The 27973-nt window shown below is 47.1% G+C and overlaps 15 protein-coding genes and 1 non-coding gene across 19 annotated transcripts; 7 read left to right on the plus strand and 9 right to left on the minus strand.

Moving 5' to 3' along the window:
- The first annotated feature begins 191 nt into the window (after positions 1 to 191).
- On the plus strand, positions 192 to 307 carry FVEG_16991. The gene has a single exon (XR_001989314.1). It is a non-coding gene; the product is annotated as a 5S ribosomal RNA (ribosomal RNA).
- FVEG_16992 (hypothetical protein) lies at positions 278 to 1680 on the plus strand. The gene is made up of 3 exons (XM_018906227.1): positions 278 to 300; positions 366 to 410; positions 472 to 1680. Exon 3 carries the CDS (start codon positions 580 to 582, stop codon positions 1630 to 1632), a length of 1053 nt encoding a protein of 350 aa, XP_018758749.1. The 5' UTR covers positions 278 to 300; positions 366 to 410; positions 472 to 579; the 3' UTR covers positions 1633 to 1680.
- A 740-nt stretch (positions 1681 to 2420) lies between these two features.
- On the plus strand, positions 2421 to 3403 carry FVEG_11282 (hypothetical protein). 2 transcript variants are annotated; one of them, XM_018900472.1, is made up of 3 exons: positions 2421 to 2709; positions 2772 to 2856; positions 2958 to 3403. In XM_018900472.1, the coding sequence occupies exons 1-3, from the start codon at positions 2647 to 2649 to the stop codon at positions 2999 to 3001; spliced, it is 192 nt and encodes a 63-aa protein (XP_018758751.1). In that variant the 5' UTR covers positions 2421 to 2646; the 3' UTR covers positions 3002 to 3403. The 2 variants fall into 2 exon arrangements, with proteins under 2 accessions (XP_018758751.1, XP_018758750.1); XM_018900471.1 differs by having other exon boundaries at positions 2489 to 2709; positions 2772 to 3380.
- A 404-nt stretch (positions 3404 to 3807) lies between these two features.
- On the plus strand, positions 3808 to 7758 carry FVEG_11283 (hypothetical protein). Of its 3 annotated transcripts, XM_018900474.1 has the most exons (7): positions 3808 to 4038; positions 4089 to 4326; positions 4373 to 4429; positions 4617 to 5124; positions 5384 to 5528; positions 5585 to 6670; positions 6740 to 7758. In XM_018900474.1, exons 1-7 carry the CDS (start codon positions 3866 to 3868, stop codon positions 7692 to 7694), a joined length of 3162 nt encoding a protein of 1053 aa, XP_018758753.1. In that variant the 5' UTR covers positions 3808 to 3865; the 3' UTR covers positions 7695 to 7758. The 3 variants fall into 3 exon arrangements, with proteins under 3 accessions (XP_018758753.1, XP_018758752.1, XP_018758754.1); XM_018900473.1 differs by having other exon boundaries at positions 5585 to 7758; XM_018900475.1 differs by having other exon boundaries at positions 4373 to 5124; positions 5585 to 7758.
- Positions 7759 to 8715: 957 nt separating this feature from the next.
- FVEG_11284 (hypothetical protein) lies at positions 8716 to 10381 on the plus strand. The gene is made up of 2 exons (XM_018900476.1): positions 8716 to 9364; positions 9419 to 10381. Exons 1-2 carry the CDS (start codon positions 9017 to 9019, stop codon positions 10172 to 10174), a joined length of 1104 nt encoding a protein of 367 aa, XP_018758755.1. The 5' UTR covers positions 8716 to 9016; the 3' UTR covers positions 10175 to 10381.
- Positions 10382 to 10801: 420 nt separating this feature from the next.
- On the minus strand, positions 10802 to 12141 carry FVEG_11285 (hypothetical protein). The gene has a single exon (XM_018900477.1). It carries the CDS (start codon positions 11953 to 11955, stop codon positions 10885 to 10887), a length of 1071 nt encoding a protein of 356 aa, XP_018758756.1. The 5' UTR covers positions 11956 to 12141; the 3' UTR covers positions 10802 to 10884.
- A 272-nt stretch (positions 12142 to 12413) lies between these two features.
- On the minus strand, positions 12414 to 16732 carry FVEG_11286 (hypothetical protein). Its single transcript, XM_018900478.1, has 3 exons — positions 15973 to 16732; positions 15410 to 15924; positions 12414 to 15363 (listed from the first exon to the last, which is right to left on the minus strand). Exons 1-3 carry the CDS (start codon positions 16276 to 16278, stop codon positions 12579 to 12581), a joined length of 3606 nt encoding a protein of 1201 aa, XP_018758757.1. The 5' UTR covers positions 16279 to 16732; the 3' UTR covers positions 12414 to 12578.
- A 71-nt stretch (positions 16733 to 16803) lies between these two features.
- On the minus strand, positions 16804 to 17676 carry FVEG_16993 (hypothetical protein; the record flags this gene model as incomplete). The annotated part of the gene is made up of 3 exons (XM_018906228.1): positions 16804 to 17222; positions 17273 to 17439; positions 17499 to 17676. 3 exons carry the CDS (start codon positions 17674 to 17676, stop codon positions 17082 to 17084), a joined length of 486 nt encoding a protein of 161 aa, XP_018758758.1. The 3' UTR covers positions 16804 to 17081.
- Positions 17677 to 18175: 499 nt separating this feature from the next.
- FVEG_11287 (hypothetical protein) lies at positions 18176 to 19186 on the minus strand (the record flags this gene model as incomplete). Its single annotated transcript, XM_018900479.1, has 1 exon — positions 18176 to 19186. One exon carries the CDS (start codon positions 19184 to 19186, stop codon positions 18176 to 18178), a length of 1011 nt encoding a protein of 336 aa, XP_018758759.1.
- A 665-nt stretch (positions 19187 to 19851) lies between these two features.
- On the minus strand, positions 19852 to 20558 carry FVEG_16994 (hypothetical protein; the record flags this gene model as incomplete). The annotated part of the gene is made up of 2 exons (XM_018906229.1): positions 19852 to 20178; positions 20226 to 20558. The coding sequence occupies 2 exons, from the start codon at positions 20556 to 20558 to the stop codon at positions 19852 to 19854; spliced, it is 660 nt and encodes a 219-aa protein (XP_018758760.1).
- A 43-nt stretch (positions 20559 to 20601) lies between these two features.
- On the minus strand, positions 20602 to 21318 carry FVEG_16995 (hypothetical protein; the record flags this gene model as incomplete). Its single annotated transcript, XM_018906230.1, has 2 exons — positions 20602 to 20968; positions 21017 to 21318. 2 exons carry the CDS (start codon positions 21316 to 21318, stop codon positions 20602 to 20604), a joined length of 669 nt encoding a protein of 222 aa, XP_018758761.1.
- Positions 21319 to 21392: 74 nt separating this feature from the next.
- FVEG_11288 (hypothetical protein) lies at positions 21393 to 21488 on the minus strand (the record flags this gene model as incomplete). Its single annotated transcript, XM_018900480.1, has 1 exon — positions 21393 to 21488. The coding sequence occupies one exon, from the start codon at positions 21486 to 21488 to the stop codon at positions 21393 to 21395; it is 96 nt and encodes a 31-aa protein (XP_018758762.1).
- Positions 21489 to 21748: 260 nt separating this feature from the next.
- Positions 21749 to 23333, minus strand: FVEG_11289 (L-fuculose-phosphate aldolase). Its single transcript, XM_018900481.1, has 2 exons — positions 22798 to 23333; positions 21749 to 22750 (listed from the first exon to the last, which is right to left on the minus strand). Exons 1-2 carry the CDS (start codon positions 23012 to 23014, stop codon positions 22107 to 22109), a joined length of 861 nt encoding a protein of 286 aa, XP_018758763.1. The 5' UTR covers positions 23015 to 23333; the 3' UTR covers positions 21749 to 22106.
- Positions 23334 to 23703: 370 nt separating this feature from the next.
- Positions 23704 to 24875, plus strand: FVEG_11290 (hypothetical protein). The gene is made up of 3 exons (XM_018900482.1): positions 23704 to 24119; positions 24175 to 24351; positions 24415 to 24875. Exons 1-3 carry the CDS (start codon positions 23754 to 23756, stop codon positions 24766 to 24768), a joined length of 897 nt encoding a protein of 298 aa, XP_018758764.1. The 5' UTR covers positions 23704 to 23753; the 3' UTR covers positions 24769 to 24875.
- A 133-nt stretch (positions 24876 to 25008) lies between these two features.
- FVEG_16996 (hypothetical protein) lies at positions 25009 to 25841 on the minus strand. Its single transcript, XM_018906231.1, has one exon. The coding sequence runs from the start codon at positions 25783 to 25785 to the stop codon at positions 25099 to 25101; it is 687 nt and encodes a 228-aa protein (XP_018758765.1). The 5' UTR covers positions 25786 to 25841; the 3' UTR covers positions 25009 to 25098.
- Positions 25842 to 26499: 658 nt separating this feature from the next.
- Positions 26500 to 27900, plus strand: FVEG_11291 (hypothetical protein; the record flags this gene model as incomplete). The annotated part of the gene is made up of 1 exon (XM_018900483.1): positions 26500 to 27900. One exon carries the CDS (start codon positions 26500 to 26502, stop codon positions 27898 to 27900), a length of 1401 nt encoding a protein of 466 aa, XP_018758766.1.
- Between the last annotated feature and the right edge of the window lie 73 nt (positions 27901 to 27973).

A 27973-nucleotide genomic window follows, 5' to 3' on the forward strand; every position in this document is an offset into this window, starting at 1 on the left:
ACGAGCTCTGATTGTCAAGACAAGGCAACCTTGTGTTGAACTCGATGAGGTTGAAACCTGGCAAGCTGTTGGACGAATGCGACGTAACGACTTCGGTCTGTCTGCTTTACGGTGATACTACAGATGTATTGCCTGTTATGTCTTGTCCAGAGCGTCCTCATAACCTGGAGTATGGCATCGACTTCTCACATACGACCATACCTATCAGAGAACTCGGGATCCCGTCCGCTCTCCCATAGATAAGCTGATAAGGGGCGGATTAGTAGTTGGGTCGGTGACGACCAGCGAATCCCCGCTGTTGTATGTTTTATTGTGATAATTCTTTTTGGTGTTTTGGTCAAGTGAAGCTCATAGTGGCCAAACAGGAGTGATTACCGGTACCCACCTTACCTTAGTAGGCTGGCGGCTAGGTATGTACCCACCTCCCAGCCAACTTTCGCCAAGCCGGGCTGTCAGTTGAGCAAAGCACAGACTATCTACGCAACTTCATACCTTCAAGATCAACAATGTTTCTACAGACAGACCTTACTCCGGACACAACAACACTTTACTTAGTTTTGCTTGCTAAAGCTGATCTCAATGGATGAATATTCTCACCTGACATACCGCTCTTTGCATCTAAATGATCACACTCTAGATGAGAATATTCCCGCTTTGACATCCGAATCCTCACGTCGTAGCTTTCCATTACCCATCTCAAGCCTCGATGCTCTCGATCGCCTCCCACCAGAATTACTCGAGCAAATCCTTCTCTATCTTGACATACGCGCTCTCATCAACTTTCAATATATTAATAGGCGCTCCGCTGACCTCGTCAATCACCTTCCCACATACAAAGTCATTGTTACTCATGCAAGAAACGCGTTACGTGGTATCCTATGTATCCAGACTGGCAAGTGGATCACTTGCTCAATGTTACTCGAAAAACTACGCACATCAAGTTGCGACAAATGTGGCGACTTTGGCGGCTATCTTTATCTTCTGACTTGCAAACGCGTTTGTTTCCTCTGCCTGTCGCAAGAAAAGGAATACCTGCCGCTGGGGTTAAGCCATGCATATCGGAAGTTTGGCCTAGAGAGAGCTGAGGTTCAAAAGCTACCTTGTCTGAGGGTCATACCTGGAACATATTCGCCAAATGAGAAGAAAGCTAACGAGACTGTCTTGGTTGACTATGAAGCCGCACTTAACTGTGCCCTTGCCCATCATGGATCATTAGATGCGATGCATACATATGTCACTAATCAGCTTGCAAAAAGACAGGAGGATTATGAGAAAAGGTTGATGCAGGTACAGCAAGTGGAAGGCTCGCGCCACATCCGAAAACCCCCGACAGGAGACCCTCACGATGGACGTTGGGGAAATCCGTTTCGATTTGTGGCCATTGTTTCTGTTCCGTGGCTAGACAGATCATCTCTTGATACGATAGAATGGGGGTTTCATTGTTTGGGCTGCGCAAGGTCCAGCCGCCCTCCCTTTCATAAGAGGCGGAAATTCGTTAGATCATCTTTTCATGATCATATTCGAGAGTGCGACAACATTGAAAATGGAATGCATTTAAACCTTAAAGCTATGAGGAAAAAGGGATACAAAGTAATTTGTATAAATTATATAATGGCCGTATTCCTCTCTTGAAGCTGTCCAAAGGACGGCCGAAATGTGCAATGTTTTTCCTGATGGGCCTTGTTCGAAAGAGCCAACAAGATTGTCAACTTGACAGGCACTTAAATGCCGGTACTGCTACTCTTTGGCTCAGTTGAGTACGGGGCAAGTCGATGAAACTCGAAGCTAAAAACGGGTACCACCATCAATGTGGTAGATCAAGTGTGAGAGGCCGTAAGCAATACAACAAACTATTGAACTCAATATTGTATCTATTTGCTGGCATGTGAGCTTTAAAAAGCCAATGGGATTGCTGTTGTAGCTCATTGAAGCATATGCCCTTGTCTTCGGGGTGCCTCAAGGCCTCAGCATATCACAAGTCTCTTTTGAGTGACACATGAGATCATTAAATACACATCGAGTTCGGTGAGTCTCCCTCTTACGTGGCTTGTCTATTTTTGAAAGCCCATCAGCTCGGATAAGCTTTCTTATGTGCTGGTTGTAAGATTGGATCCGAATTTGGCATCAAAGTTCAGACTTCTGATGTCGTTCCTTCGTTAGCCGGGCAGGTATTGACCAATGAGAAATGATACTGTTCCTCAAAACTCAACTAAAATACAAAATCATTTACGGATATATCAGTTTCGGTTTCTCCATCGTTTTGTTAGTTTGACAATTGATGCTGATGAGGTCGTGTCAGCAAAAACAGGGTTAGGTGAAAGTTGAGTCGAGGTACATAAGCTTGTGAGAGATTCGTATACCAAGATAAAGTACCTGGATCGGTCAATGCAGCCCAGATCGAGGCCACACAGGCCTCCAAAACCCTGTTCTCCGATTGGCTTTTTGGTGAAGGCTACCACTAAAAAGGAAAAGGGCACAGCCTTCAGTCCCATCTCCTTAGGTTTATCTGACGGTCTGGCCGCTCGTGTTGACCATCTTTCTTCTTCTTTTTCTCGTTCGAACATTAAGCCTGTGGCAGTTCAACCTTTAGCCTCAAAATCTATTCTATAAACCTTCCAGTTTCAACTACCAACGAATACCGACACCATGTCTCGTGGCAACCAGCGTGATCTGGCTCGTGCAAAGAACCAGGCGAAACTTAGCGGCATGGTTTGTTCTCCTGACTTCTCGGGTAATTTGCATCTGCTGACACTCATACTTCATGACAATAGAAGAAGGGAAACCAAGATAGCGGTGTTGAGATGCAGAAAAAGAAGGAATCTGACGCCGAGAAAATGCGACGAAAGCAGGCAGCTTGTATGTCCAACAATTTATACCCCTACGATCGACTGCCGAATACAACCACGAACCAACACAGCGTCGCTTTTGGAACAAGAGAATGTTGACAAATCTCACAGCTGATGCTCGCAAGGCTGCTGCAGGCACCGTAGGCAAGAAATAAAAGCTGCGACGAGCTCTGTTCGAATACTGCCAGCCTCGGCCCTCTTTGCCCCCCTTCAGAAAAACATTGTTGAATTGCAATGCAAGTCGCGATAAGAGATGGAACCGGGGGCCAAAGGAGACCCCAGAGTATTCGGAACCAGATTGCCTTATGCAGCAGCAGCGACGAAACGAAACGACATTTGGGAAGCACAGGCGAAGCGGTGCAATAATATGGGTTGTCTTTGAAAGGATTGTATTAGCCTTCCGCTCCTTTTATCAATATATTTTGTTATGATGTTTGTCCGTGACGGTTAAACAAGCAGCGTCATTCTACCTTACGTATCCTTGTTCTTATTTATGGTTTGAACTGACATACGTAGTTAACGATGTATCACGAGCATTATTAACCCACCTTTCCCATTCATCAAAGCTATGGTTATAAATAAAGATGAAACAGCATCATTTTTACAAAAGCGAGGTCGATCCCGCCGGCACGCGCAACATCTTTCATCGTGCACCTGAATATGAGTGCCGGATCGTCACATCTGAGAGCCGATTCTGACAGGTCATTCAAATCACATCAATGTTTGTGTTGGTTATGCTTTATTTTTGTAACCCCTTGCATCCCCTGCTCAAACAGCAATTCTCATTTGCTACCGACAACCAATATTGAAACGGATTCATCAGGCATGCTCCAACTGCATTCCCTTCAGCCCGGCGCTTATGAGTGTCTGCTGATGTGCTGGGCGCTTAGAGCTGCGCGATATCATATCCATGAAACCCCCCCCCCCCCCCCCCAAAAAAAAAAAACCCTATACATGTCAAGTTCTTTCCATTCGTCTCCTTTATTTTGTATATATAATTACCTATCATATAATCAGCAATGTTTTCTTCTGTGCGACGCATCTTCCGTTCCAAATCTCAATTAGATAAAACTGGCGATACTAAGGAGAAACCAACTCCTGAGCCGTCACCAAAGCCAGTAACTCAGGCCCGGACAACTTTCTTTTACTCTGGTATACAGACATTTCATAGCACCGAAAGTGATAATATTGAGTGAGTCCGCATATTGTCTTCGTTTAGCCGTTGTCTGACCAAATGACCAGCATCGTCTTCATCCATGGATTAAAAGGAGACTGTCAAAAAACGTGGACGGATAAGACTTCGGGGAGTCCTTGGCCGAAGACACTTCTTCCCTTGGAAGTTAAGACTGCACGTGTTCTCACTTATTCTTATGATTCGACTGTTACCGGTAAAGAAGATGCTCCGTCCCAGAATCGAATCTCCAATCATGCATATAATCTCGTGACTGCTCTCGCATCACTTCGACAGAGCGATAACACAGTAAATATCTCGTCCCTACACAATTCTTTCATCTCTGACGGCTTAGAATGAACGACCTATCATATTTATCTGCCACAGTCTAGGCGGACTTGTTTGTCAGGATGTAAGTCGCCGACTTACTCTGTGGGAGCAAGAAAACATCGGAGCTTGGCATGGACTTAGCAGAGGTATCCTAAAATTGCCTGTGCTAAGTTAGCCTAAGTCTTTCTATGAGTTAGGATCGAGGTCCCGAGCTTTCTCTCCTCCCATAACTTCAATGATCCTGACTGGAGAGCTTATTGAGGAAACAGGCACTTGTCACAGCGAAACAACGCTCTGAACAGCACCTTCAAGATATAGTCAACTTCACTCGTGGCGTCATCTTTCTCGGCACACCACATCATGGATCAAGCCTCGCCAAGATCGGAGAATTGGTCTCGCGCTCCGTTGGATTGATCAAAGAAACCAACAGCGATATTGTCCAAGTCCTCACAAGGGACTCGGAAGTCCTAGCACGAATCCAGGATAGCTTTCAGGCTCTTCTTATGACACGAAGAAAAGATGAGGCCACCATGATAGAAATTACATGTTTCTATGAAGAGCTTCCGACCAAGAAGTTCGGAGTGATCGTACCCAAACATTCTGCCATCCTGCCTGGCCACATCTCGATCGGGATACACAAGAACCATGCAGAGATGACCAAATTTTCCAATTCTGAAGAGCCTGGATTTGTGGCCATATGTGGAGAGCTAAAGCGCTGGATGAAGAGGATTCAGCAAACACAGTCCACGCCAAAGAAGCACACTCCTGCCACATACTGTAAGTTCCTACTCAACAAAGGCTGCGCTCGGGGAGCAGGAAAACATCAGGTGTCAAAATACTCAGCAAAGATATCATAAGCTTAGCAAAGGCATTTTAAACTTAGCAAAGGTTTTCTAAGATAGCCTAAGTCGTTTTGTCATCTAGGATCGAGGTCCAGAGCTTCCTTTCCTCCCCCAGCGCTGGCCCTAGGAATCCTTGGCCTTTTAAACCGAGGCCGCTAGCCGTACCCAAATCAATACTGACTTTCTCATATCAGGCCTCGTTCCATACACTTTCAACCCAGGTTTTGTCGGAAGATCTGAGATACTTGACCTGTTGAAAACTCAACTGGGAGATCTAGAACCCCAGTCACATGCCAGGGGCCATCGAAGGGCTGCACTCTATGGTCTTGGTGGAGTCGGGTATATTCAGTAACATCCAATCTATGAGCGAAGTGCCATTCACTGACTCGAAATAGAAAGACACAAATCGCCTTATCTTATGCATACTGGACTCAGGAAGTTTCTCAGGATACTTCGGTATTTTGGATCCATGCTAGTAGTGTTGAAAAATTCTCTGAAGGCTATGCCAGCATTGCCAACGAGTGCAGAATCTTTGGACACGAAGACGCAACATTCAATGCTTTGTCCACAGTTAGAGACTGGCTGGAAAGCAAGGAAAGTGGAAAGTGGCTGTTGGTCATTGACAACGCTGATGATATGCAACTTTTCTTTCCTCACAACGAACCATCCAAATTGAAGGCCAATACTGAGAGTGGCATGGCCCAGTTTATACCACAATGTCCTCATGGCAATGTCCTTATTACAACAAGGAACATGCAGGTGGGCTCACGACTCACAAAGGGCAAATTTCCCATAGAAGTTGGCAAGATGGATGAAAATGAGGCGACTCAGCTTCTTCGCCAAGGTTTGCAGGAAGGCGATGAATCTGAAAAGACCCTGGTCGAGCTCTCATCCCGCCTAGAGTTTCTTCCTCTTGCATTGGTACAAGCAGCTGCCTTTATCCAGGAGAACTCCATTACAGTCGGTGAATATCTCGAGCTTTTAGACGGAAGCCAAAACGATCTTGTTGAACTTCTGGACGAAGAGTTCGAGACCGTCGGAAGAGGCTCTGATACCCCTCGCGCAGTCGCCCAGACGTGGATGCTGTCCTTCCAACAGATCGAGAGACAGTATCTCTTCGCCAGTGAGCTGTTATCACTGATGTGTTTCTTCGATCGACAAAAAATACCACTCGATTTCGTTGACTTTTACGCCAGAGAAACTCTACCCACAGAGTCAAACACCAAATTGCAACTTGTCAAGGCACTTGGGGTTCTAAAGGCATTCTGCTTCATTCGGGCAGAGAAAGGTGGCGATCATACTATGCATCGTCTGGTCCAATTAGTCACGCGAACTTGGTTGGCCCGAAAAGGAAGAATTACTGAGTTTACAAGACACGCTTTCTCGGCAGTGTCGGACTTTTACCCCTATGCAGAATTCGACGATGCTGAATGGTGGAAGGAAGATATGGCAACTTGCACAGCGTATCTTTCCCACGCAAGGTCTGTCCTTGAGGCTCAGATAATCGAAACAGAGGAAGACAGGCTTATAAGGGCTTCTGTTCTCCACAGGGTAGGATCATTCTTCCGCTTTCAAGGCCGATACCGCGAATCAGAAAGCCTGCAACGCGAAGGTCTCAGCATTCGAAGAGAACTACTCGGCGAGGAGCATTTACAAACACGGGTCACAATCTCCGACCTTGCAGGCTCCCTAGCCGATTTAGGCCGATTCGAGGAATCTGACAAATTACTGAAGGGCCTTATCGAGACCTTGAGACGTCTTTATGGTGATGACCATGAGGAAACACTCAATGCCATGGGTAATTTGGCCGTGCACTTGGCTCATCAGGGTAAAGAAGAAGAATCACATGCCCTACTGATCCAGGTTGTTGAGTCAAAGAAGCGAATACTTGGAGAAGAACATATTAGTACTATTGAAGCGATGGACAATTTGGCAGTCGGTCTTGAAGAGGAGGAGGGAGCAGAAATGCAAAGACGAGTCATAGAAGTAAAGATTAAAGTCTATGGTGAAGAGAACCCCTCGACCCTCCACAGCAAGGCGAACCTGGCTACGATACTCTTCCACATGGGTGGTACTAATCTCTCAGAGGCAGAAGACTTGCAGCTAGAAGTCTACGAGACCAGAAAAAGGGTACTTGGTAAGGAGAATCCGGATACTCTTAGGATTATGAACGATCTTGGACGCTCTTGGGTATTGATTGGCCAAAGCACCATGTATACCAGACACTTGTATCCGGACGTGGACATACTCGGCGACGCAAAGAGCTTACTGGAGGAATGTGTTGGACATCGGGAAAAGCTGTTTGGAGCAGATCATGTTGATACAGTTGAGACCCGTCAGGTGTTGGACGAGTGTCTAGAAGCGATCGAGGCCGCGGAAGCGTTTGAAGCGGAAGCAAAGGCAAAGGCAGAGGCCGAGGCGAGGGGTGAAACTGAGGGACAACTCGTGATGGGCCTCGGGGAGCAAGAAAACATCAGAGACTATGATATAGGGGTATCAAAATAACCTTAACAAAAGATATCCTAAATCTATCCTAAGCTAACACTCAACATATTCCAAGTTACCTGAGTCTTTTTATCACTTAGGATCGAGGTCCTGAGTTTCTTTCCTCCCTAGATGTGATCCTCAAGGCACACACCATTTTGGGTACATAAGATCACCTAGAGCTTCAAGATTAGCCAAGCTTATTGGACTGAGTGTTCGTTCTGTCATCCTAAAATCTCTGGTCCATAATTGCTGTCATTCAACTGCTTAAATCAGAGCAACTTCAACAGCCTTGAGAGCACATACTACACGAAATGTCTCTGATACAATACTCTATCACATGATGCCATAAACAACCAATCCCAAACAAAGCGATCATTCCAATCCCGTCTTACGCCAGCAAAACCCGCTTAGCTCACCAAAGTCCCCAATTAGCAGCGGAACTTGACAATTCCGTCCTAACGAAATAGCTTCACGGCCGGAATCATGGTGCCGAGTATAATCAAGTCTAAGCCCTATCTACTGTAGCCCGATGACATTTCAGTTCCTGGCACTAAAGCTGGGGATTCAAGTAGCCGTGGGGCGGAGTACATGTTGTGAGCAAGGTGGTATTTGGCGTTCAAGCCACACGGCAGATGAGCCGAGCCAAACCTTGTCAAACTGTTTTGTTGATGTAACATTGTGCGTTTTGTTTGTTTATGTTTTCCTGGCGTTTTATGCTTGATATTTACTTCACTGTTGAGAAGTTACCTTTCTTGAGGAAACAATCCTTCAGCACTGTTAAATGTTATATCTTTAACCATAACATCAATTCATCGATTCAATATATCAATGATGACAAGCTCAAGGTAACATCGTCTCCGCGCTACCGCAATTCTCCGACCCTACTCCAAAGATAGCTCTGGCCGTGTTAGCCGTTCAACTAGCTAGTTGCGTCCTTTCAACTGCAACATATCGGCAAGGCCTAGATCCAGGGCTGAAGAGTAAGACCTAAGTTAGCATAGCATCAAAGACACAGCGGGATTCAGCAAACAAGCGCAATCTCATCGCATTCGTCCTGTGACATTCATGTCGTCATGATAGCTTCAAGACCCCCCTCCAAAAGTAAACTCGCCGTGAACTCAATTCTCGTCGCCGAGCCATCCTCCAGCCTCCTCCAAGTACCGTTTCTCTTCTATTACAGCTATATATCCCCCCAGCAATTCCCCTCAACAGATTCCCTCTCGTCAGTTCATACCACGCTCACTGACTTGCCCCATCTTGCAGTGTAAATCATCACGTTTCTGTTTGTCTATCCATCATAGCCAACACTCCCTTTCGTTCACATCACAACCACCGAAACCATGCGTTTCTCAACACTCTTTGCGTCTGTCGGCCTCGTAGGCTCTGCCCTTGCTGGCATTGTCCCCAAATCCTACAGGGTTCCTGCTGCGAATGGTTTTCCCGACCCCGATGCTTCACAGGAGAAGCAGATCGCCATCCAGGCCGGTGGAAAGCTCCCTGGTGCTCCTCTTCCTACCACTCTCGGTGTTGGTTCTACCACAGCTTTCCAGCTGATTGCCTTCAACGAGCTCTTTGAGACTGCTTACTTTTGCTCTCTTCTCTACAATGTCACCAACGGCATTGAAGGATACAAGGTTGAGGGCGACAAGTTGCATGAGGCCAAGCATGTTCTCAAGACTGTCCTTGCTGTAAGTACTTACCCATCTTTATAAGGATGTCAGTCAACTGACAATTTGCAATAGCAAGAAGAGCAGCACGCTATCGGCGCCCTGGCCACTCTCAAGTCAGCCGGCAAATTTGCCCCTTCGCCTTGCAAATACCAATTCCCCGTTGACAACCTCAAGGACGCCATTCTCCTCGCTGAGACCTTCACTGCCGTTGTTCTCGGTGCTCTCCAAGACGCCAACGTCGTCTTCGCAAGCGAGGGTCTTCCAGAGGTTGTCCGCCTGATCTCATCCGTCATCGGCCAAGAGGGCGAGCAAAATGGTTTCTACCGTATCTACCTCGGCCAGGTCCCCTCTGAGTCACCATTCCTGACCACTGTCCCTGCTGCTTTCGCCTGGTCTGCTCTCCAGGGTTTCATTGTTCCTGGCTCTTGCACTGAGGATATCAAGAAGATCGACCTTCCCATCTTCCCTGCTCTCCAGGTCAACGGTGGTGCCATTGCTGTTATTGAGGCTGAGGACCAAAGCCTAACTTTCAGCGCTACTCTTGAGGAGTCTTACAAGGGCGAGGATATCTACATCACCTACACCACTGGCCAGCAACTTCCCTATAGTGTCAAGGCCGAGAACGTTAAGTGGGATGGAACCAGTGTCAAGCTTAAGGCTGAATTCCCCTACCACAAGCTGGTCGCTCAGGGCTTCACCCACGCTGCTCTGACTACTTCCAACAACATTGCCATTCCTGATGACGTTCCCAACTTCACTCTTGCTGCTCCCGGTCTCATCCAAGTCAAGAACCCTCTTGAGGGCGGCAAGGGAAGCTACTCTGACTAAAAAAAGGCGGGATGTTTGCAATGCCACTTGGCAGTTCTGGTACCTAATAGATCGGGGGAATTGGTGCTTTAGTGTCACAATGCTTACAGAGTTCATGCATTTCTCTCGAGCCTAATGATAATTCAAAATTAAATAAATGGCTGGTTATGTTAAACTGCAAAAGTTCCAAGTTGATGTGCTGTTAGACATCCCGTCTCTCCATCTCGGATCTTCGGGACATGTGGATGATGCTTCTGACTCCCACGCATGCCAATGATATCGAGCTGAGACAACTGAGCTAGACGCCATCTCCAGCCCTAGAGATTGGGTTCTCGTAACTTCAGCCTCATTTGAGTGATTTCATACACGAGATAGTTATCAGGCTTCAGACGGTCTCAGCTGCGGCTGATAGCTTCGCCTCTAGCACTCAACTGTTTGGGAGATCCAATTGAACGGCAGCTTCTTTTCACGTGTGATCGTATAAGCACCATGGGGGTCTCATCGTCACGCTGTCATCTCACCAAACACGGGGGATGAGACGTCTCTCCACATGTTTCACTGAGGAAAAGCTCCTCTCCCAAGCCACTGGTAGCAAGACATCAAGGTCACCTTCAGTTCACGAAACTTCAAGACCGTCAATACCTAAAACGTAACCTTGAATCATAAAATCGCTTTGCATTAGACCGAGCCGGACTCGTACTCAATTCTACTAACCAAACTCTCTGTGCACCTCAGACTGCTTGTCTCTCGACTCCCATTTCTTCATCTGACTCATCAGGGAGGTTGTCGTTCATACGAATGAGCAGGTCCTTCAGTTTCCGTCGGTTCTTTCTCCACGTCAACAAATCTTCTTCCTGTTGATCTCTTATCGAGGGCGTGACTTGGTTCCCGTGTTCATCTTTAAGATAATCTGGCACGTCCTCTGCCGTGTTCGGTAAACTCCGCTCGCCAATATTATTATTAAAACCATCACCGCAGTGCCACGATAGGGGCACTAGATGCGCCTCCTCGATGTGCTCTTTGAACTCCTCGTCCGTCTCAAACTCAGATGATTTCTCTAATTTCCCACACTCTCCCCATAAGCAGTTGATATCATCACCATGAACGATGTAAACGTGCCGTCGGAGAGTCTCGAGATTATGTAATTCAGCCTTGCAGTCTCTCCACTCACACAGAAACGGAAAGATTGGTGCATTCACTTGATAGTAGATGGTCTCTGGAGGAGGAGAAGGTTGCTTTGGCGGCCGGCCTCTTCGTTTTGGGAAGCCGTTGGGATGAGGCCGCGGCTTAGTAGCAGCTTGTCGGGCCTGCCGAGGAGCTCCAGCTGCTGTTTGTAGACCCTTTGACTTGTTCGTTGACCCCTTTGGTCTGCCTCTTCCCCGAGCCGGTGTCGTAGACGTTGCATCGCTGGAAACTCCCGTCTGTGTACCACCTGGACTCGACGTTTTCAGAGCATTGACTGCTTTGAATAACGACTTTGGTCTTCCCCGTGGGGTAAGATCTGACGTGACCGGCGCATCAAAGCCATCTTCCTCATCGATGCTGACTTCTTTGTAAGCTTCGAGATGGGCTGGTGACCTCGGGAGGACGACAGCGAGACTCGACCTACCACTTGGGGTCAAGGAACCTGAATGTTGCTTAACAGGGCTTTGGCTGTGACTTCTTGTTGGCGCATCTCTGGCTAGAGGATCCTCCGACTCTAGACTATCGGAGACAGAATCAAAGCGATTGATATGTGACGGTAAGTGGGTGTGCTGGTTCTTTTTGCCTTGGCTCCCAGGGTTTATACTGTTGAAGCTCATGCTGCACAGTTTAACACGCTTTGACGCGGCGTGTCGCGCTGAGTTTAGAGTGTAGAATGCGGGTTGTGGAATGGATTGATTTGAGAAGGAAAGAAGCCTATAAGATAAAGTAATGAGGGAAAGCTCTTAATCTGTAAGATATGCCACTTTTGGAAACAGATAATAAGTGTTATTGCTGTCCAGAGGTGGTGAAGGCAGGAGTCTAAGATCTGCCCAGAGATCCATGGCGGGACGCCGATTTCATTCACTCACGTGCTCGAGCACTACGAAGAAGAGATGCCATTTATCAACAGCGAGAAATATATTGAAGAGTCAATAACTCTTTTCAATTAGATGCATATTTTAGCAAAAACTCTGCTCATTTGATTTTAGTAATTTCTTATACTGACGGCTGGGGCTGAGGCCGGATCATTAATTGTTTATCTACATGTTTGCTGTTGCACATATCACGGAAAAGATATTGGCTATTATCAGGGGTTCAATTCATTTCAATAACTGCTATTCGCATTTATACAAAACAATCATAATAAGCAAGAACTCCAATCGTGCCATCATCAATCTCATCCGTTTACCAATCGCCTTTCCAGCCATCGCCTCTTGAAAACAAAGGAAATTTTGTTGTATTAAACCTCGGTCTCGACATCAGGCTTTCGGCCATCCAGGGCTCCAAGCTTAGCCACCTTTCGAACTGCAAACTTGGCTTCGTCCTTGGCAAACTGCACGTTGCGCATGGGTCGCCATTGCATAAGTCCTCGATGTTTGCGATGCATATCGCGACTATCGGAGCGGTATGACTTGATCTTCTTGATGGGGTTCTTGCTACTGGAGCTGGCCTGGGAACTGTTCGTAGCGCTCGTCGCATTGGTGCCTGTTGTATCAACGGAAGGGCGCCCGTTCTCAGACGGGTCTGTAGGCTCAGTGTCGGCATCTTGGATACCAAGATCAGGATCGGAGTCATCCTCATCAAAGTCGTCGTATTCCTCGCTAGACTCGCTGTTGGTCTTCTTGCGCATCAACGCTGAGGGATCTTCACCAAAGGCACCGCTCCAATCGGTGCCATCCTTGGCAAGCCACTTCTGCTTCTGCTTCTCGTCGGCTTGGGCGAGAACGTCACGGCCATGGGTCAGAGACTCTTCGTGGAGTTTCTGAATCACAGGAGGAACCTCAGTCTCAACATCCTGCTGACGCACACCCTCTGCGTAGCATGCTTCCCAAGCCTCGATTGTCTCACGGTCGTCGTTTGTGCTGGCAAACTTGATGTGATCGGAATCCGTTCCAGCAGAAAATCGGGCTCGGAATCGAACTCGACCAACCTGCTCCATCTCGATATCGGGAACAGACTTGTAATTTGCTTCAGTAATGTAGTTCTGAGAAAGTCGTACGCTGTGGTTGCACTTCCAAACAGGGATGTCAAAGTCAGTCTCTTCACCATCAACAAGCTCCAGGAGCCAGAGAACGGCATAGGCATCGGGGTTTCGCTTTCCACTCGGGTAGAATTCCATGAAGATGGGTGAACTGTAGCGGTGTCGAACTGGCAGGCGAACACGTTGGTTTCCGTCGGCACCACTGATGTTGAATGACATGCCATCGGCCTCACGAGTGGATGAGCTCTTGCCAACGCTGGCAGACGAGCCTCCAGTACGGAAGCGAATCTTGGCGTGGTTTGAAGGAGCATAGCCAGTGGTGGTGATGGAGTCAGACACGAACTCGAAGGTACCGATATCCCAACCCAACTGAGGAGGAGGAAGCCGAAGCTCAACGGAACGGAACAACAAAGAGATACGAATGCGGCCAAATCCGATGCCTCCGTCGAGAGGGTACCATCTGGTAGACTCGCTGCTGGTTTGAAGGATATCAGTGACCTTGAGAGGGACAACACCAATGAGAGGGTCATGTTGGCGGTTGCGGGAGTCACGGACTGCAACTGTAACGATAGCAGAGCGCCAATCACGAATAAACTTTTCGGTTCCAGCGTTGAAGATAGGTTGAGAGGAAACAACCTTTGTTCGGGTCTTGTAAACGAGATCGTCGTTGAGAAGGATGGTGCAGTAAGAGCTGGGCAGAGACTTGGCCTGTTCTTCCTTGACTTCACCGGCTTCAGGACGAGCTGGCTCATACTCTCTACCCTTTCGCTTTCCATTGGAACCCTTGATATTTTCCAATTCCAGTCCAACAATCTGGTGAACGACGATGCTGAGGATACCAGAAGGCCACAATGGATCGGGAGGAGTGTGAATGACGGCATCTTCCTCCTTGGTGTCGATCGCGCCCTTGTTCTCTTGAAGCTCAGGCTTGTCCGCGAGCGCCTTGGGGAGATTGAGGTCCCGACCATCGGTTCGGAGGGCCTTTCGGAATTGTGTCTTGCCAAAGAAGCCGACTTCCCAGTGGAGCTCTCCGGGCATTTCGCTGTCTGCCTTGACTCCTCGAAGCTTAGAAACCTGGGGAAACATCTTGCCGGGGTGCTGGATAAGTTTCTGAATGCTGAGCTCGACCTTTCCAACGACATCATCAGCGGAAGATCGATCACTGTCCCAAAGCTCAACCGAAAGCTGCTCGTCAGCCTTGAGAAGATCAGCAGTAACCAAAAGGCCGGCGCTCTCCTCAAAAACGGGGTTGAGATCGTCCTGGATAACACGGGTACAGAATTGGGGCTTGGAGAACTTGCTCCAGCTGATGGTGATGTAAGGATCGGAACCACCGCCCTTGCTTCCACGCTGATCTTGCTTGCTGAGGCCGGTAGCCTTGTGGATTCGAACAAACATAACACCGAGAGCCAATGTCTCCTTCTTGATGTCGTCACCCTGGAGCATCTTGCTAAGATCAAGAGACAGACTCTTGGGAGCCACGTACATCGACGCGGCAGCGCCAATGGCCCAGTTGACAAAGTTGGAGATGAGGGGAAGATTGAGAATGTTGACGCCCTTCTCGATCATTGGTGTACAACCAGCCTGAACCTTAGGGATACCCATAAGCGTGAAAGTGAGAGTCTTGAGAAAAGGAGGGTCAGGGGTCAATTGGAGTCGAATTCGAGCGGTCGCAACGAGGCCTTGAAGTTCGACCCAGATGGGCAAAGGAACACCGAAGAGACCCTTGATACCCAGGTAGAAAACAAGCTGCATACCCATGTTGCGCGCTTTGGATGCGATATCCGCTCCAGATGGCTTCGCATGATAGGCGATCGCAACCTCGAGATTGTAGAACGAGCCAGCTTGCTCATTGGCCGCGAGCTCTTCAGGGTCAGTAGTCTTCTCGTTCTGTCGGTGCTGCTCGTCCTTGATGTCTTGGACGTGAGAGTCGGGAAGAGCACGCATGTTGAGGATGCGAATGGGGTTGTTACCCTGGGAGATATCTGCGACGCGAACGTTCTCAATGACACCAGGAACCGAGGCCGCCATAACATCTTCGAGACTGCTAAAGTTAGCACCAAGTCATGACACTCTAAACATTTACTCACGTATCAGCAACGCCAGCGAACATCTCAGGGTTGATCAGTCCCCACATGATTCCGAGCATGGTGTTCATCCATTCAACGGACTCAGGGATCAGGTTTGCGGTGGCAGTCTCGCCACGCTCTTGCTCGCTTGACCATTCGAGATCTCTGCCTTGACGGATCAGGTCTTTTGTCCAGAGGAAAACACCAGAAGCTACGCAGAAACCCAGGGGAATAAGACCAAGAAGGCGACCGCCGAACATCTTTCCAATAAAGACGATGGCGGCAAAGATGCCGATACACAAAACGTTGCTGCGTTGCTCGAGAATCTCGAACATTGGTTCGTAGCTGACTGAAGGGGTCTTGTAGAACACCACGGATGTCTTCTCACTTCGAATGGGGACATCTGATGTTGCACCCTCTTGGACGGGGTCAGGAGGTGCTGTGACATCTTGGGCGTAACGGTACTCTTCACCAGACTGTTTCGACGAGGTTGCGATGGTGGCAGGCTTTCCTAAGTTCTCGTTGGGAATTGATAGCTGAAACTGTCAGTCCTGAATTTTCACCAATAACATATTGGTGCCTACCTGGGGGTTCTCAACAGCTTCCTTGTAATCAATGTCGGCATCTCGAATGCCAACATCCTTTCCTGTCACAGGATCTCGCACGGTGCGGATATCCTTTTGTTTCCGAAGAGCTTCAGCTCTATCATTTTTGTGATCCTTTGTCTCTCCGTGGATCTTGTTCTGCTTCAGTTGCTCGTCAATCTCAGCATCACGGGCCTTCTTGTTCTGATCCAACTGGTCCATGAACTGGCGAACATTAGGCACACGGTTCTGGGCGCTGTAATGCTGTCCAGCCGCAGGGATCTGCTGCTGCTCAAACTGCGACATTATGGCGAACCTCAAGGCAGATAGAGAATTAAGCTGTTGGTTGAGCTCCCCAACTCAGGTGTAATGACGAAGAGAGAAAAGAGGAGGAGAAGAGGAGAGGACAGAGCAGGGAGAGAAGTGAAATATTGATATGACACCAGAATTGAAATTAGCGTCACACAAATGCCACTACTTGGTCCATTGCGATTGATTCATCGCTTTGGGATGGTTGCTTGAAACGCAATCAACCAAGGAAAGCATTCAAGTTCAAGGCATGATTGAGGTCGATGACGTCGATTATCCGCAAGTACGTATTTTCAATACAGGGAGCTTTGGCCCCGGGACGATCAATTTTAGCGGGCACAAGAGCCGCGTTAAGGCAAGTTACAGGGGAGAGCCCCCCGCACTCGTGGCTGGGCTGCTTAATTCCGGACCGCCACTAACCGTGAATGACGGTCTTATCAGCAGCATCTCATAAACGACGACGATGTCTACTGTATTTAGTGACAATTGACAGATAATTATAGGCACAATACCGCAGTAATTCATCAGATCATCTTGTTTCATGCGTGCCAAGACTGCTAATCGCTGATCAAGACACAAGAGTTCAGCCAGACAGGGAATTCACAAGCATCAACATCCCAACATCCATGGCTGATCATCCCAAACCCCACCACCAAAAGCTTGCGTAAATGGCTTAGCCAAGCTTGGGTCCCAAACAAGACTTCAGCTGAATCTCGATCTTGCAATTGGTGCAAGCTATCCTTCTTCCTATGAAACTGTTTCCCACCACCAACGCCAACTCCAACTGACAGCTTCTTTAGTTAATACCTAGAAGCAGGGGCTTCGTTTGCCTTTGGATCAAACTCTTTTCCCGACAAGTCAACTCCTGGTTCAGCGGTATGTAAACCATCGAGCTTTATGTATTGGAGTGAGTCAAGATCGATGTTGTTGAATTGTCGTACCTGCAAACTGTCAGTAAAGACCATTCTACGACAGTGGTTCAATCACCCACACTGATGCCATAGCGAGGAGCCTCAGGCCATACCCTCGCAAAATCGATGCCGATGCTGGCACCGCATTTGGGGCAAAACATGTGATCGCGAGCCTTTGTGTTGAATTGATATCGCGAGACACGCTTATCTGAGTCGTTGTGCCATGTCACTTTTTCATACGCGGGGTCTAGTGAGTGAGTGATTCGGGTCAGCATTGTCCGAACTAACACCTTGAGCAATTCATACAAACAAGAAGGTAACCTCCTCGACGGCAAATGGAACAATTGCAGTTTATGACCTCGTGCTTGGGTAGAGGAGGAGAGAGTGCTACTGAGAGGCCGATATAGCCACAGTGACAGCCTGCCTCGTAGGTGACCTCAGGCCCGCCAGCATTGGCGAGCTTTTCGAGATATGCAGCAAACATTGGGTGTTGCAATATTCTCTATCGTGCGTAGAGTTGAATGATAGCAAAGAAGAGCTCGTAGGCGAGGCTCAGTATTTAAGAACGAAACGGCCATAAGGAATTGATAATTCGGATGAATTTCGCGTTTCAGCGCTTGCTTCGAAATGGTATAATTAGATCTCTCGTTGCCTATTTTGGACTTCGACAATCCTGGAGTTCCACCGACTGGGAAGAACGAGCCTACAGTCAGCATCGGAATTCCGTGTCTAGGCATGCATATCAATACTGACCGCTCTGTCAGTCCGTATATACCATCGAGGAATTTGTCAGCAGATATTAAAATTGATGCTTGAGACTGTTGCAAATATGAGTAGTATCAGCACCCCAAGATATAGATCACAGAGATTACCCTAAATCTCCATATTCACCTATAGTTCTAAGAAATCATCACAAAGGTACGTATCGAGGTGCCTATGTTACTGTAACAAGGACTGTTTGATTCTTCAATTGTCGTTGCTAGCTATTTTCCCTTCGTGAACTTTGGCCCCTCCTCGACGATACTGATCAGTAACTTGGGAAGACCCTTCACAGACTGCTCCTCTTTCTTCAACATCTCCCCGCTCACCTCCAGATAATGGTCCTTGAAAGCACACCAAAGCTCCTGATCAGAAGTTTCTGAAGACCCAGGTCGAGGATAATACGGGTCGTTTCGCCAAAAACACTCGGCAGCAGTCGCAGCACCATTTTCATCCATTGTGACAGGATTGCAGCAGTCAAAGTCTATAATCCACATTGAATGTGTCCCAAAGATGGTTGTATCGAATGGACTATATGGATGTGAGTGTAAAGTTGAGCGTGAACGAGCAAGAACAAATTCAACATCGTTGGCATCGATGCGTGCAACCCAATGAAGAAATGCGAGGCCTTCAGCCATGACCTTCGCGTAGTTTTGCACATCGAGACCAAGCTCTACCATTCGGTCTAGATCAAGTGGAAAGTTCCTCAGGCTGAAGAAACTGCTGCGATTCGTATTCCCCCAGTCCTTCTTTCTGCGACCAAGATATGGGCGGATGAGGCAGTGCTCGTTCTTCTTGTCGTTGATGATGGCATCCTGGTCACTTCCTCCTCTTGCAAACTTGGAGACCAACAACCTTCTAACGTCCTCTGAGAGTGGCTGAACCTTTTCGCTGAGCAATGCGTTACAAGGTTTCGAACCGGGTGGAAGTCGCGGGAGGACCAGAGACCAGCCCTCATCTTCCTTGCTGAGAAACCCACGGCAAAGGGGTATTCGGAAGTTTCTTGCATATTGGGGATTCAACTGAAGAGATTGAACAACAAGTTGATGTATGAAGTGTTCGTTTGCAATGGATCTGTGCGGATATCCATCTTCTCTTTTGATGCAGGAGGGAGTGCCGTTGTCTTTTGACGAGTCTGGGTCAGCCCAGACACTTCCACAGCAGCCTGTGCCAATACGTGACAGCTTTTCTGGCGATGATTGAGTAGTAAGATCGTGGCTAACTCCTGTTACCATGTCTATGACGGTGGGAATTATGTTCAGGCAAAGAGATCGTGATGTTATATGATTGTGGAGGTTGCAAGTTGAAGACGAATGAAGGTGGCGGGAAGTACGAGTCTATGCTTGCGTCAGTCATAGAGTTTAGCTTCACCTCCAACACCACAAACTCATCTCAACCGTTGCTTCTCACTTAAACATACTCTCATTCAATTCAGACAAGTTTTGATGTATCTATCTAGCAGAGCATGGTATTCATCCTACTGTTGAAAGTAGATATCAACTAACCTTGTCAGTGCTTCGTAAATTGGATATAACGCTACCCAATGCCTCATTAAGGGGAGCATCTTGCCCACCTCCACAGGGTGCAAGAAACATAAGACTTTAGAGTAGGATGTTAAAATTAATTTAGTAAAGACTCCCCTAGATTCAGAATATGTAGCCTGAGTCTTTTCATTACTTAGGATAAAGGTCTCTAGTTTTCTTACCTCCCTGCCTCTGCAATAATGGAATCTTCATTTTTCTTGTATCATGCATAAGATGTGCCAATCCGCAATCAAGTATCACGCCTAGATAATCCTAGCATTCGTGGTAAATGGTGTGTTTAAGTGTGAAACAAGTAAACATCAGATAAACAACAATATGTCTCGTATATAATTCTCTTCTGAGTATCAGAGAAGCTCCTAGTTTCCAAAAACTGTCAAAGCATGCTCCAACATCCACTCTATACCTTCAGCTCTCCAATTGTCCACTTCAACATGCGTTCCATTGATGTTGAAGACTACACCCTTACCATTAGGGCCATGAGACGGTTCATAGATAGGCCACTTGTTACCATTAAATAGTTCCGGCCCTGAATCCCCATTAGAATCAAGGGCATTGATGAAGGTGATCCAGGCAGTGCTGATCGTCTTAGACATGGCTTTAGCATCCGCTGGATATAATCCATTACCCCCAAACGGATTAGTATCATATCCATCACCATTGATGTTATGAAACACAAAAGCGACCTGACAGGTTTAGTTATTTGTCACTGTTATCGATCTCATGGCCTTACTTCTTGGAAATGTCCCACTCCACCCTGCGGCCGATGTCCGCTAGGCATGATATTGAAGCGATATGCATAACTGGGTACGCCATGCTTTGCCCAAGCCTCATTGGCACGACGTCGCTGGTAATGCATGACAAGGTCTCCGGATATTGCGTTGACTCGACGATATTGAAGTCCGAGTTCCTTAGCGTAGTCATCGCCTGGCTGAATAACATGTAGCCAGATCTCCAAGGATGGGATTCCGATGCTTTGATCGTTGGGATAAAGCTCCAATAGCTCATCGACGAGTTCATCTCGGGTCTTTCCAGTAGTATTATCAACTTCGTCTGGAATCATCATGGCCTTGATCCCCGCTCATAACTCTTCATCGTTGTTAACACCCCTAAAAACCAACAGACGTTCCTTCATCTGTATTCGCTCCTATAAGAACCGGGATCTTGACGAACCGTCCACTATATAATTGGTTCGTGGTATAGTCCGCAAAAAAGTCATCATCCAAGACAGGGGCCCATCTTTGAGAAGTGCTGGATCGCAATGTTGTGTCAATCTCCTCGTTGGGCGCTCTACGTAGGCAGTCTAGAGTCGATGCTGATCCGGCCAGTTTCTCACACGATGGAACCGAGCTGACAAAATCGCCATAAGTATTCTGCAGGGCTTCAGTTGCATTGAAGCCACCAGGATATCGACCAAGGGGCGCACCGAAGCCTCTGACTGCCCCATAGCTCCCCTGAAAAGGCCATCGTTTCGCCCTTGTATAAGTGGTCAGAGAGATATCTCAGGTTAAGAGCCTTGTGTACCAACCGTTGTACGCCAACATTTGGGCAGCAACACTTTCCGCGCCGGAGCTCTCCCCAAAGATGGTTACTTTTTCGGAGTCGCCTCCAAAGGCTCCGATATTCTCGTTGATCCAGCTGAGCGCAAGTCTTTGATCACGAAATCCTAGATTTGTTACTCCTTCTTTCATGGCCTCTTTACCCACAGGAAACCCAAATGCTGAGAGGCCATAATTGAGGCTAACACCAATGACTGGCTTCCCCAAGGTAACAGTTTGCTCAACGATGAAGGAGAGGTTGTGTCGCGGATCCGCAGCACCCCCCATTTCTAGACCTCCTCCATGAATCCAAGCAGCGACTGGAAGTCCATCGTCGTGTAGGCCTGCGGGCCGTACAATATTTAGATAGAGACAATCTTCAGACTGTCCGAAACCGTCTTGATCATATCCGTAGCCACAACAATGGACTGGGTGCTCATGTGCTGTTCGGATACCATTCCAAGTTGTATTTAGTTCTTGAGCAATGGAGAAACGCCCTGGTGGCTGTAGAGGAATTAGCCGGCTGTGGCAACGACAGTAAACCCGAGAGATACCTGAGAAAATGGCATGCCAAGGAAGAAGTCCTGGTCATATTGAGAACAATATACTCCAGAGTATGTGCCGCTTCTGACTGTAACGAGAGGAACATATGTTGTCTGTGGTGGATGCAATGAGGCCTAGCCAGTGTTGATGAGAAACACTACAACGATAAATCGAATCATGGCAACCAATTGGATACTAATATATGGCTGTTTAAACTATTTATAAGGGAGATCCACGTTCTTATAGACCAGATTATCATCGGCTCATACAGAAATCTCCGACGATGAGAACAAGCTGGTGGAAGTCGAGTTGCCGATACGATGGGAAGCTGAGAGCAACTCGCCTTTTATAGTGTCATAGGTTGCAGGTGATCGTAGACCGTTAAGTAATGCGGAGGATTTAGCCATAGGGCCATCTACCCTCAGACGAATCAGAGGAATGCCAAGATACTGTGCCATCAATGCCCAGCATATCGTCAAAGGTTCAAGTTTTGTTCAATTGATGGGATTTGTATTATGCAACAATGTGCCTGCTTATTGCAAAAAGTCGCCCTTGGATTCCTTGAGAAGCATCTGATACTCGGGCTCAAACTGCATATACATTGCCTCAGGGCTTCCCGTATTGTCTTTTGTGTATTGTGCCTCCTCGTCACTAACGATAGACTTCTTGAGCTGAGATCCATTCGGAGCCACAGCAGCTTCTACAAGCAATTGTGCCTGGCATGCTCGCTCCAAAGCGATGAAGAATGCTGCTGCTTCACCAATGGTACCCCCCGAAGTAAGAAGGCCGTGGTTCTGCAAAATGATGTTCTTCTTGGTGGCTCCAAGAGCATCAGCAAGCCTATTGCCTTCTTCCTTGGCGAAAACGACTCCCCCAAAATTGGCATAGACGGCGAGATCGTTGTAGAACATACAGCTGTCTTGATTGATCATTTCGATGGGCTTGCCAAAGGTTGACCAAGCTCTGCCGTACGGACTGTGAAGATGACAAGCAGCGTTGATGTCTGGTCGACGTTTGTGAATGGCGGCGTGAATGATGAAACCAGCTGTGTTGACAGGTTTCTCTGCACCTCCGATACGATTGCCATTCTCATCAATGTGAACCATATCAGATACGGTTAATAACCCGAAGTGAACGCCATATGGATTGATCCAGAAGGTTTCTGGATCAACAGGATCTACGCTTGTTAGTCTGATAGCGAAGCATCGAGATGTCGCTGCAAACCTCTCAAACTAATATGGCCACTGCTTCCATCAGCATACCCAAGTTTGGCAAACACACGAAATGCTGCAGCCATTTGTCCCAGTTGCCATTGTCTCGTAGCTTCTTTGGTGGAAAACTCTGGAATCTTGTGGATGCGTTTCACTTTGCCATCTTGGGCCTTTGCCGTGTTTAGGATGGATTGGCCCGTTGGGCTAGCTGTGGTGGCAGATGGTGACATCTTCACTGATTAGAAATAATAACGAGTCGAACAATCGATCGTGAGACTAATAATAGAGGCAGATTGATCTTGATATAGCTGTACTGATGCGGGGGTGATCGCCAGTGATGATTGATGGCGAATTGATATGCTTCATGATTGGTGGTTGATGGGTTGACGAATTGGTTATCCGAAGCATTGGGCTGATGTTGAGAATCAGACAGGATCCCATCGATCACAGTAGCCAACAAAAACATTCTGAAATATATCCTTTTGCCAGGTCCTTCTCGTTCAATTCTGATATAATACGACATGCAAGAGCTCACAAAATATACTTACACCAAGCTTTGACAAATTAAGAACGAAGGCACCCGCGGGATGCGAATATTTATAAGCTGGCGGAAAATGATCGTCAACATGGTCAGATTATGCTTATCCGAGATCCACAAAGCCGTCTTGGCAAGGCGGTCTTTCGGTATTTCGGACTCTCGAGGTCCGCTTGTAGTGGTGAGCGGACTTTCGAGCTTCAAATTATCTAACATATTGCCAAGACGCGGATCATCATGGCGCTCCTTCAGACTATGTTGCGCCGCAAGTCCGCTTCAATATTTGTAATCTGACATGGATTTCATACTTGACTTGGAGGCTGTTGATTTTGTATATAAGGTCCTGATGTCTGTTGAAGAGTTGAAACTATCATCATAAGTCAAGCTTCAGATTCGCACACTCCAGTTTACAACTCCGCCAACTCTCCGCCAGTATGTCTCGCCATATCACTGTCATTCCTGCCTCAACCAAGGCTGGCCGAGAGACCATCCGCGTGCTTCTAGAGTCTGAGAGCAAGCCGACTATTCGTGCCGTCTATCGAGACACTTCCAAAGCCCCTCCTGAGTTTCTCAAGCATTCGAATTTCGAAGCTGTCAAGGGCGATATCGGAGACGGTGGCAGCCTTGATTTCACAGGCTCAAACACTGTCTTTTATATCCCACCTCCAACCTATGATGGGGCTGATACCGGTGATTGGGCAACTCGAGCTGGTACGAATGTGAAGAAAGCCCTTCAGAAGGCAAATGTCCAGAGACTTTTGATTCTTTCTGCTATCGGAGCTCACAACTCAAGTGGCATTGTATGTCTCCTATTCATTTGAAACTTGCAGCTGAAAACTAACAACAATTCTTTAGGGGGTCCTTAGAGTGAACTACATTTCTGACGAACTTCTCAAGGACTCTGTTCCAGAAGTTTCGATTGTCAGGCCTACCTACTTCCACGAGGACTGGGCTCATCTCCTCGATGCCGCAAAGGAGGAAAACCCAACTATTTACTCCTGGATCACCCCTATCGACTACAAAATTCCCCTGGTATGTAAAGCATTCGATACCTGCAAGGAACATGAAGGAAATCATACTAACGTATTATCCAAGGTTGGTCTCAAGGACGTAGCCGAAAACTGCGCCGACGCCCTCTTGGCTGAGACAGCCAAGCCCAGCCCTCACTATTTTAACGTTTTCGGCCCAAGGGCTTACGGTTCTCTGGACCTGAAGGAGGCAGTCGAAGAAATCACAGGCAAGAAATATGAGCTGAAGCTTGTTGAGAAGGACCAGCTGCTTGACTACTGGAAGCAAATTGTTCCTGAATTTTATGCTGAAGAGTTCAAGGAGATGACGACCTGCGGCTTAGCGGACGGCATTATTGCAAAGAATTTTGTGTATGATGAGAATACCATTAGGGGAAAGGTGGAATTGGTTGATGCTCTGCGCAGCTTGTATAAGAAATAGGGGACTTCTGAAGATGAGGGGACAGGGGCTACCTTATTGTGTGTTCATAGGTACAAAACAACTATCATCTTATAGCAAGATATATTTATTGATTGTGATTTACCACCAGCCTGTCGCAGGGGACAAAATTCAAAGTCTGCACGAGATGGATCCTGCATTTTTAAGTTGGCATGCTCATAAATCTGCCAGGCTCTAAGGATAAGTTTAAAAATAAGGCTAAAGTTAATCTGTTTCGATGTAGCTCTCGAAAACTTTAGAATATTATTTTTGATATTAATAAACATGAAACAGGCTAAATTCAAATGCTTTCCTGTTACTTCACAAACATCTTTAAAGTACGCTCACAACCATATGAATAAGCCCAATCACCATAGCCACAGCCAATATCCTTGACATCGATATCCTGCTTATAGCCCCGTTACTTCGCGGGTTCAGATCCTTTGCACACTGTTTAATACAAGCATATGCTTTGGTTCCAATCGGCCCATCCTCCTCATCCTTTGTCGTGTAATAGGTCTCTTGGCAAGTCCTAGCACATCCAAAGGCCCAACAAGAAACTTCCTCTGCATCAATGTGGCTCCTACCGTCCAACTCCTTCTGACTCCAAGTTGCATTCGCCCCAACAAGGGTAGTCCTACCGCTATAAGAAAATCCCATACTTCTTGGGGCGCCTTTCTTTATAAAGGCAGTTGAGAGTCGGATTCGTGATTGGTTGGGTGCTGCATCTGCAGGAATCGTGATGTTGACTTGTGTCACGTCTATGTCTACTTCTTTTGCGAGCCAACACACAGGCCCTGTACCCCATCCTGGTGGTGTCAACGCGAGATAGACACGGTAAGCGTTTGCCCGTTTGCGAACTTCTGAGTCTGGTCCGATTCTTTGCTCAATTTTGACGTCGTAGAGTTTGTCTGCTTCAACGGGGTAAGGGAGGGTGATTGCAGGTGAAGCGTTGACAGTTGAAAGGGTCGTCAAAAGAGTGAAGGCGATCACTCGTATAAGGAATGGTATTAACTCCATTGTAAAACTCAAAGAATGGTGTAAAGAAAAAGCCCGATGAGGCTATAGAGATGATGGTGAAGAAGGAAAATGAGTGAGATCCAAATTAGATCGCGCTTTGGCTGACAAGATCATCAAACAGGGGCTCCGTGTCCACCCCGCCAAACCTGTCTGGGCAGTCTTGTCATCCTTCAAGACTGTAACCGATATGAGATGATTTGACGAGAATATGAAAATACAATCAATACTGCTATCTTGTAAGAATATGTTTTATCGATTGTATTCGAAGAGAGAGTCGAGATACCTCGGAGTGTTTGTCCTTACTTAGTTTGCTATAAATCAACTTCAGACACAAATCAACGACAAATCACTATGTGAAAGAAATAAGTTATGGAATTAGCACCAGCTAAAAAAGACCACCAGGGCCACCTCAAGTCTAGGTGCCGTTGGAGTATTCAATGAACCAAGGGACAAACGAAAGCGAATTCTATTTGGATATTGAGCCATTTGGGCTGATGCCTGGCCTCGTTCTATAAATCTTTGAATACGTTCTCTTAAGATTAAATTGATACAACATCAAGGCGTTCTGGGTCTAGTCCTCTCAAGCATCACTATCAACATCGCAAGTGTCACTTTTTCTTAATCCTAGCTAGTCAACAAAAAGACTAGTTGTCCTTCTTACAGTTCTCTCTACCGGAATACCTGCATATTTCTGGGGCTAACTAAGCGAACAACATGGCCAACTCGGCGGACCGAGTCTTCCATACTTTGGAGCTGGCTCAGCAAATCGTCTTTGAGCTAGAACTCAAGGACTTCTTCAGAGCATTATTGATCACAAAAGGACTTTGGGAAAGCCGTATACCAAACCACGTTTGGGAGGAACATCTTATGCGTCTTGGATACCCACTTCACACTATTCGACAAACCCGTCATTCGCTGAAGTCCTGTTATATGAGCATATCTCAAGCCGCCGATGCCCTCAGTCACGGAGTCATCCCCGGATCGAACCTTATGAGTTTGGAAGATGAACTTGGAGGGAATTATAGATACGAATACCACTTTGATGGCGACATGGGAGCGCCACTCATTATTCAATCGTCCCCGCCAGCCAAAGTGTCAGACAAGTGCAACATCTTTGCGATAGATATCGAAGACTTACGCCTCTTATTCACAGACATAGAGAATTTCCCCAGAAGCGTAGTGCTCAATGGCACTGCTCTCCTAGGACTAGATCACAGTGCTGGGGACATATATACACCTCCCGTTGTTCTATACAATCTGGATGACTGGTCTCTAGTAAACAAGTTTACAATCACTCGTCCCAACAACGATGAGAACATGAACTGGCTGAGAGACTACCAGCTCTATAATAATTTCATTGTAGTTACTTCCGTCATCTTTAACCAGGCAGAGGATCTGATCCAGACTTCGTTCGATGTTTGGGACGTTCAAGGAACGAAACATGGAGAAATCATTGTCCCTGATGAACAAGGGTTTGCAGACGATCCGTTCCATTCCACTGACGGCCGTCACTACTTGACGATACTTAGCAACCCCTTGTTTGAAAATCGCTTACAAACTACTATTCAGATATGGGACCTGGAACGGATGGAGTTGACATATAAATACACCATCTCCCAAGAAGACATGGAAAAAGATCATTGCTGCCATACAACAAATGGTATTGTGTACATTTGTGACGATTTAGCCAAAGTTTCCGAGTACTGGGCTGTTGATGGAAGACCTATTTCCAGGAAAGTTGCAGAGATGGAATTCAACTCTGATCACTCAAGAAAGTTCTCAGATGGGAGCAGAATCGTATGGGAAAAGTGGCTTACACTGTACACCAAGGAGGGAGATGTAGTGCAGCGCTTCAAGGTGAAGCAGGTACAAGGGCATTACTACCTTGAAGCTGGCATACTTTTTGACAGATTCATCTTCTGCGTCTCTTGGCGGGAGAAGTCGAAATATGCCACCTTGATGGTTTATTCAAAGACGGGAGAGAAATTGACATGGACTCGTTTGGATGTGAAAGGCCGCTGCTTGAGATGGTTTGTTGACATCGCGGGACGCCTGGTTTTGATCTGGGACAGGAGTCCATATATGGAAATTATAGATTTCCGTGGTCTTTTGTGATCAAGTAGAGAGTGCCAGAGATGTTTATAGGTTGGGAGTTTGAGAACTGGATAAGCATCAGTGTGAACATCTT

Source organism: Fusarium verticillioides, chromosome 9, assembly GCF_000149555.1.
Source record: "Fusarium verticillioides 7600 chromosome 9, whole genome shotgun sequence".
NCBI classification, from domain to species: domain Eukaryota; kingdom Fungi; phylum Ascomycota; class Sordariomycetes; order Hypocreales; family Nectriaceae; genus Fusarium; species Fusarium verticillioides.

Excerpts from the sequence above, each read along its gene's own strand:
- FVEG_16992 (XM_018906227.1), top strand. The coding sequence starts at position 580 with ATGGATGAATATTCTCACCTGACATACCGCTCTTTGCATCTAAATGAT.
- FVEG_11282 (XM_018900471.1), top strand. The coding sequence starts at position 2,647 with ATGTCTCGTGGCAACCAGCGTGATCTGGCTCGTGCAAAGAACCAGGCG. Across the intron at positions 2,710-2,771 it reads AGGCGAAACTTAGCGGCATG|AAGAAGGGAAACCAAGATAG; the intron begins GTTTGTTCTCCT and ends TCATGACAATAG.
- FVEG_11284 (XM_018900476.1), top strand. The coding sequence starts at position 9,017 with ATGCGTTTCTCAACACTCTTTGCGTCTGTCGGCCTCGTAGGCTCTGCC. Across the intron at positions 9,365-9,418 it reads TTCTCAAGACTGTCCTTGCT|CAAGAAGAGCAGCACGCTAT; the intron begins GTAAGTACTTAC and ends AATTTGCAATAG.
- FVEG_11285 (XM_018900477.1), bottom strand. The coding sequence starts at position 11,955 with ATGAGCTTCAACAGTATAAACCCTGGGAGCCAAGGCAAAAAGAACCAG.
- FVEG_16996 (XM_018906231.1), bottom strand. The coding sequence starts at position 25,785 with ATGGAGTTAATACCATTCCTTATACGAGTGATCGCCTTCACTCTTTTG.
- FVEG_11283 (XM_018900473.1), top strand. The coding sequence starts at position 3,866 with ATGTTTTCTTCTGTGCGACGCATCTTCCGTTCCAAATCTCAATTAGAT. Across the intron at positions 4,327-4,372 it reads TTCGACAGAGCGATAACACA|AATGAACGACCTATCATATT; the intron begins GTAAATATCTCG and ends CTGACGGCTTAG. Across the intron at positions 4,430-4,616 it reads GCGGACTTGTTTGTCAGGAT|GCACTTGTCACAGCGAAACA; the intron begins GTAAGTCGCCGA and ends TTGAGGAAACAG.
- FVEG_11286 (XM_018900478.1), bottom strand. The coding sequence starts at position 16,278 with ATGTCGCAGTTTGAGCAGCAGCAGATCCCTGCGGCTGGACAGCATTAC. Across the intron at positions 15,925-15,972 it reads AAGCTGTTGAGAACCCCCAG|CTATCAATTCCCAACGAGAA; the intron begins GTAGGCACCAAT and ends TGACAGTTTCAG. Across the intron at positions 15,364-15,409 it reads TTCGCTGGCGTTGCTGATAC|TCTCGAAGATGTTATGGCGG; the intron begins GTGAGTAAATGT and ends TAACTTTAGCAG.
- FVEG_11290 (XM_018900482.1), top strand. The coding sequence starts at position 23,754 with ATGTCTCGCCATATCACTGTCATTCCTGCCTCAACCAAGGCTGGCCGA. Across the intron at positions 24,120-24,174 it reads CTCACAACTCAAGTGGCATT|GGGGTCCTTAGAGTGAACTA; the intron begins GTATGTCTCCTA and ends ACAATTCTTTAG. Across the intron at positions 24,352-24,414 it reads TCGACTACAAAATTCCCCTG|GTTGGTCTCAAGGACGTAGC; the intron begins GTATGTAAAGCA and ends GTATTATCCAAG.
- FVEG_11289 (XM_018900481.1), bottom strand. The coding sequence starts at position 23,014 with ATGTCACCATCTGCCACCACAGCTAGCCCAACGGGCCAATCCATCCTA. Across the intron at positions 22,751-22,797 it reads TGGCCATATTAGTTTGAGAG|ATCCTGTTGATCCAGAAACC; the intron begins GTTTGCAGCGAC and ends TAACAAGCGTAG.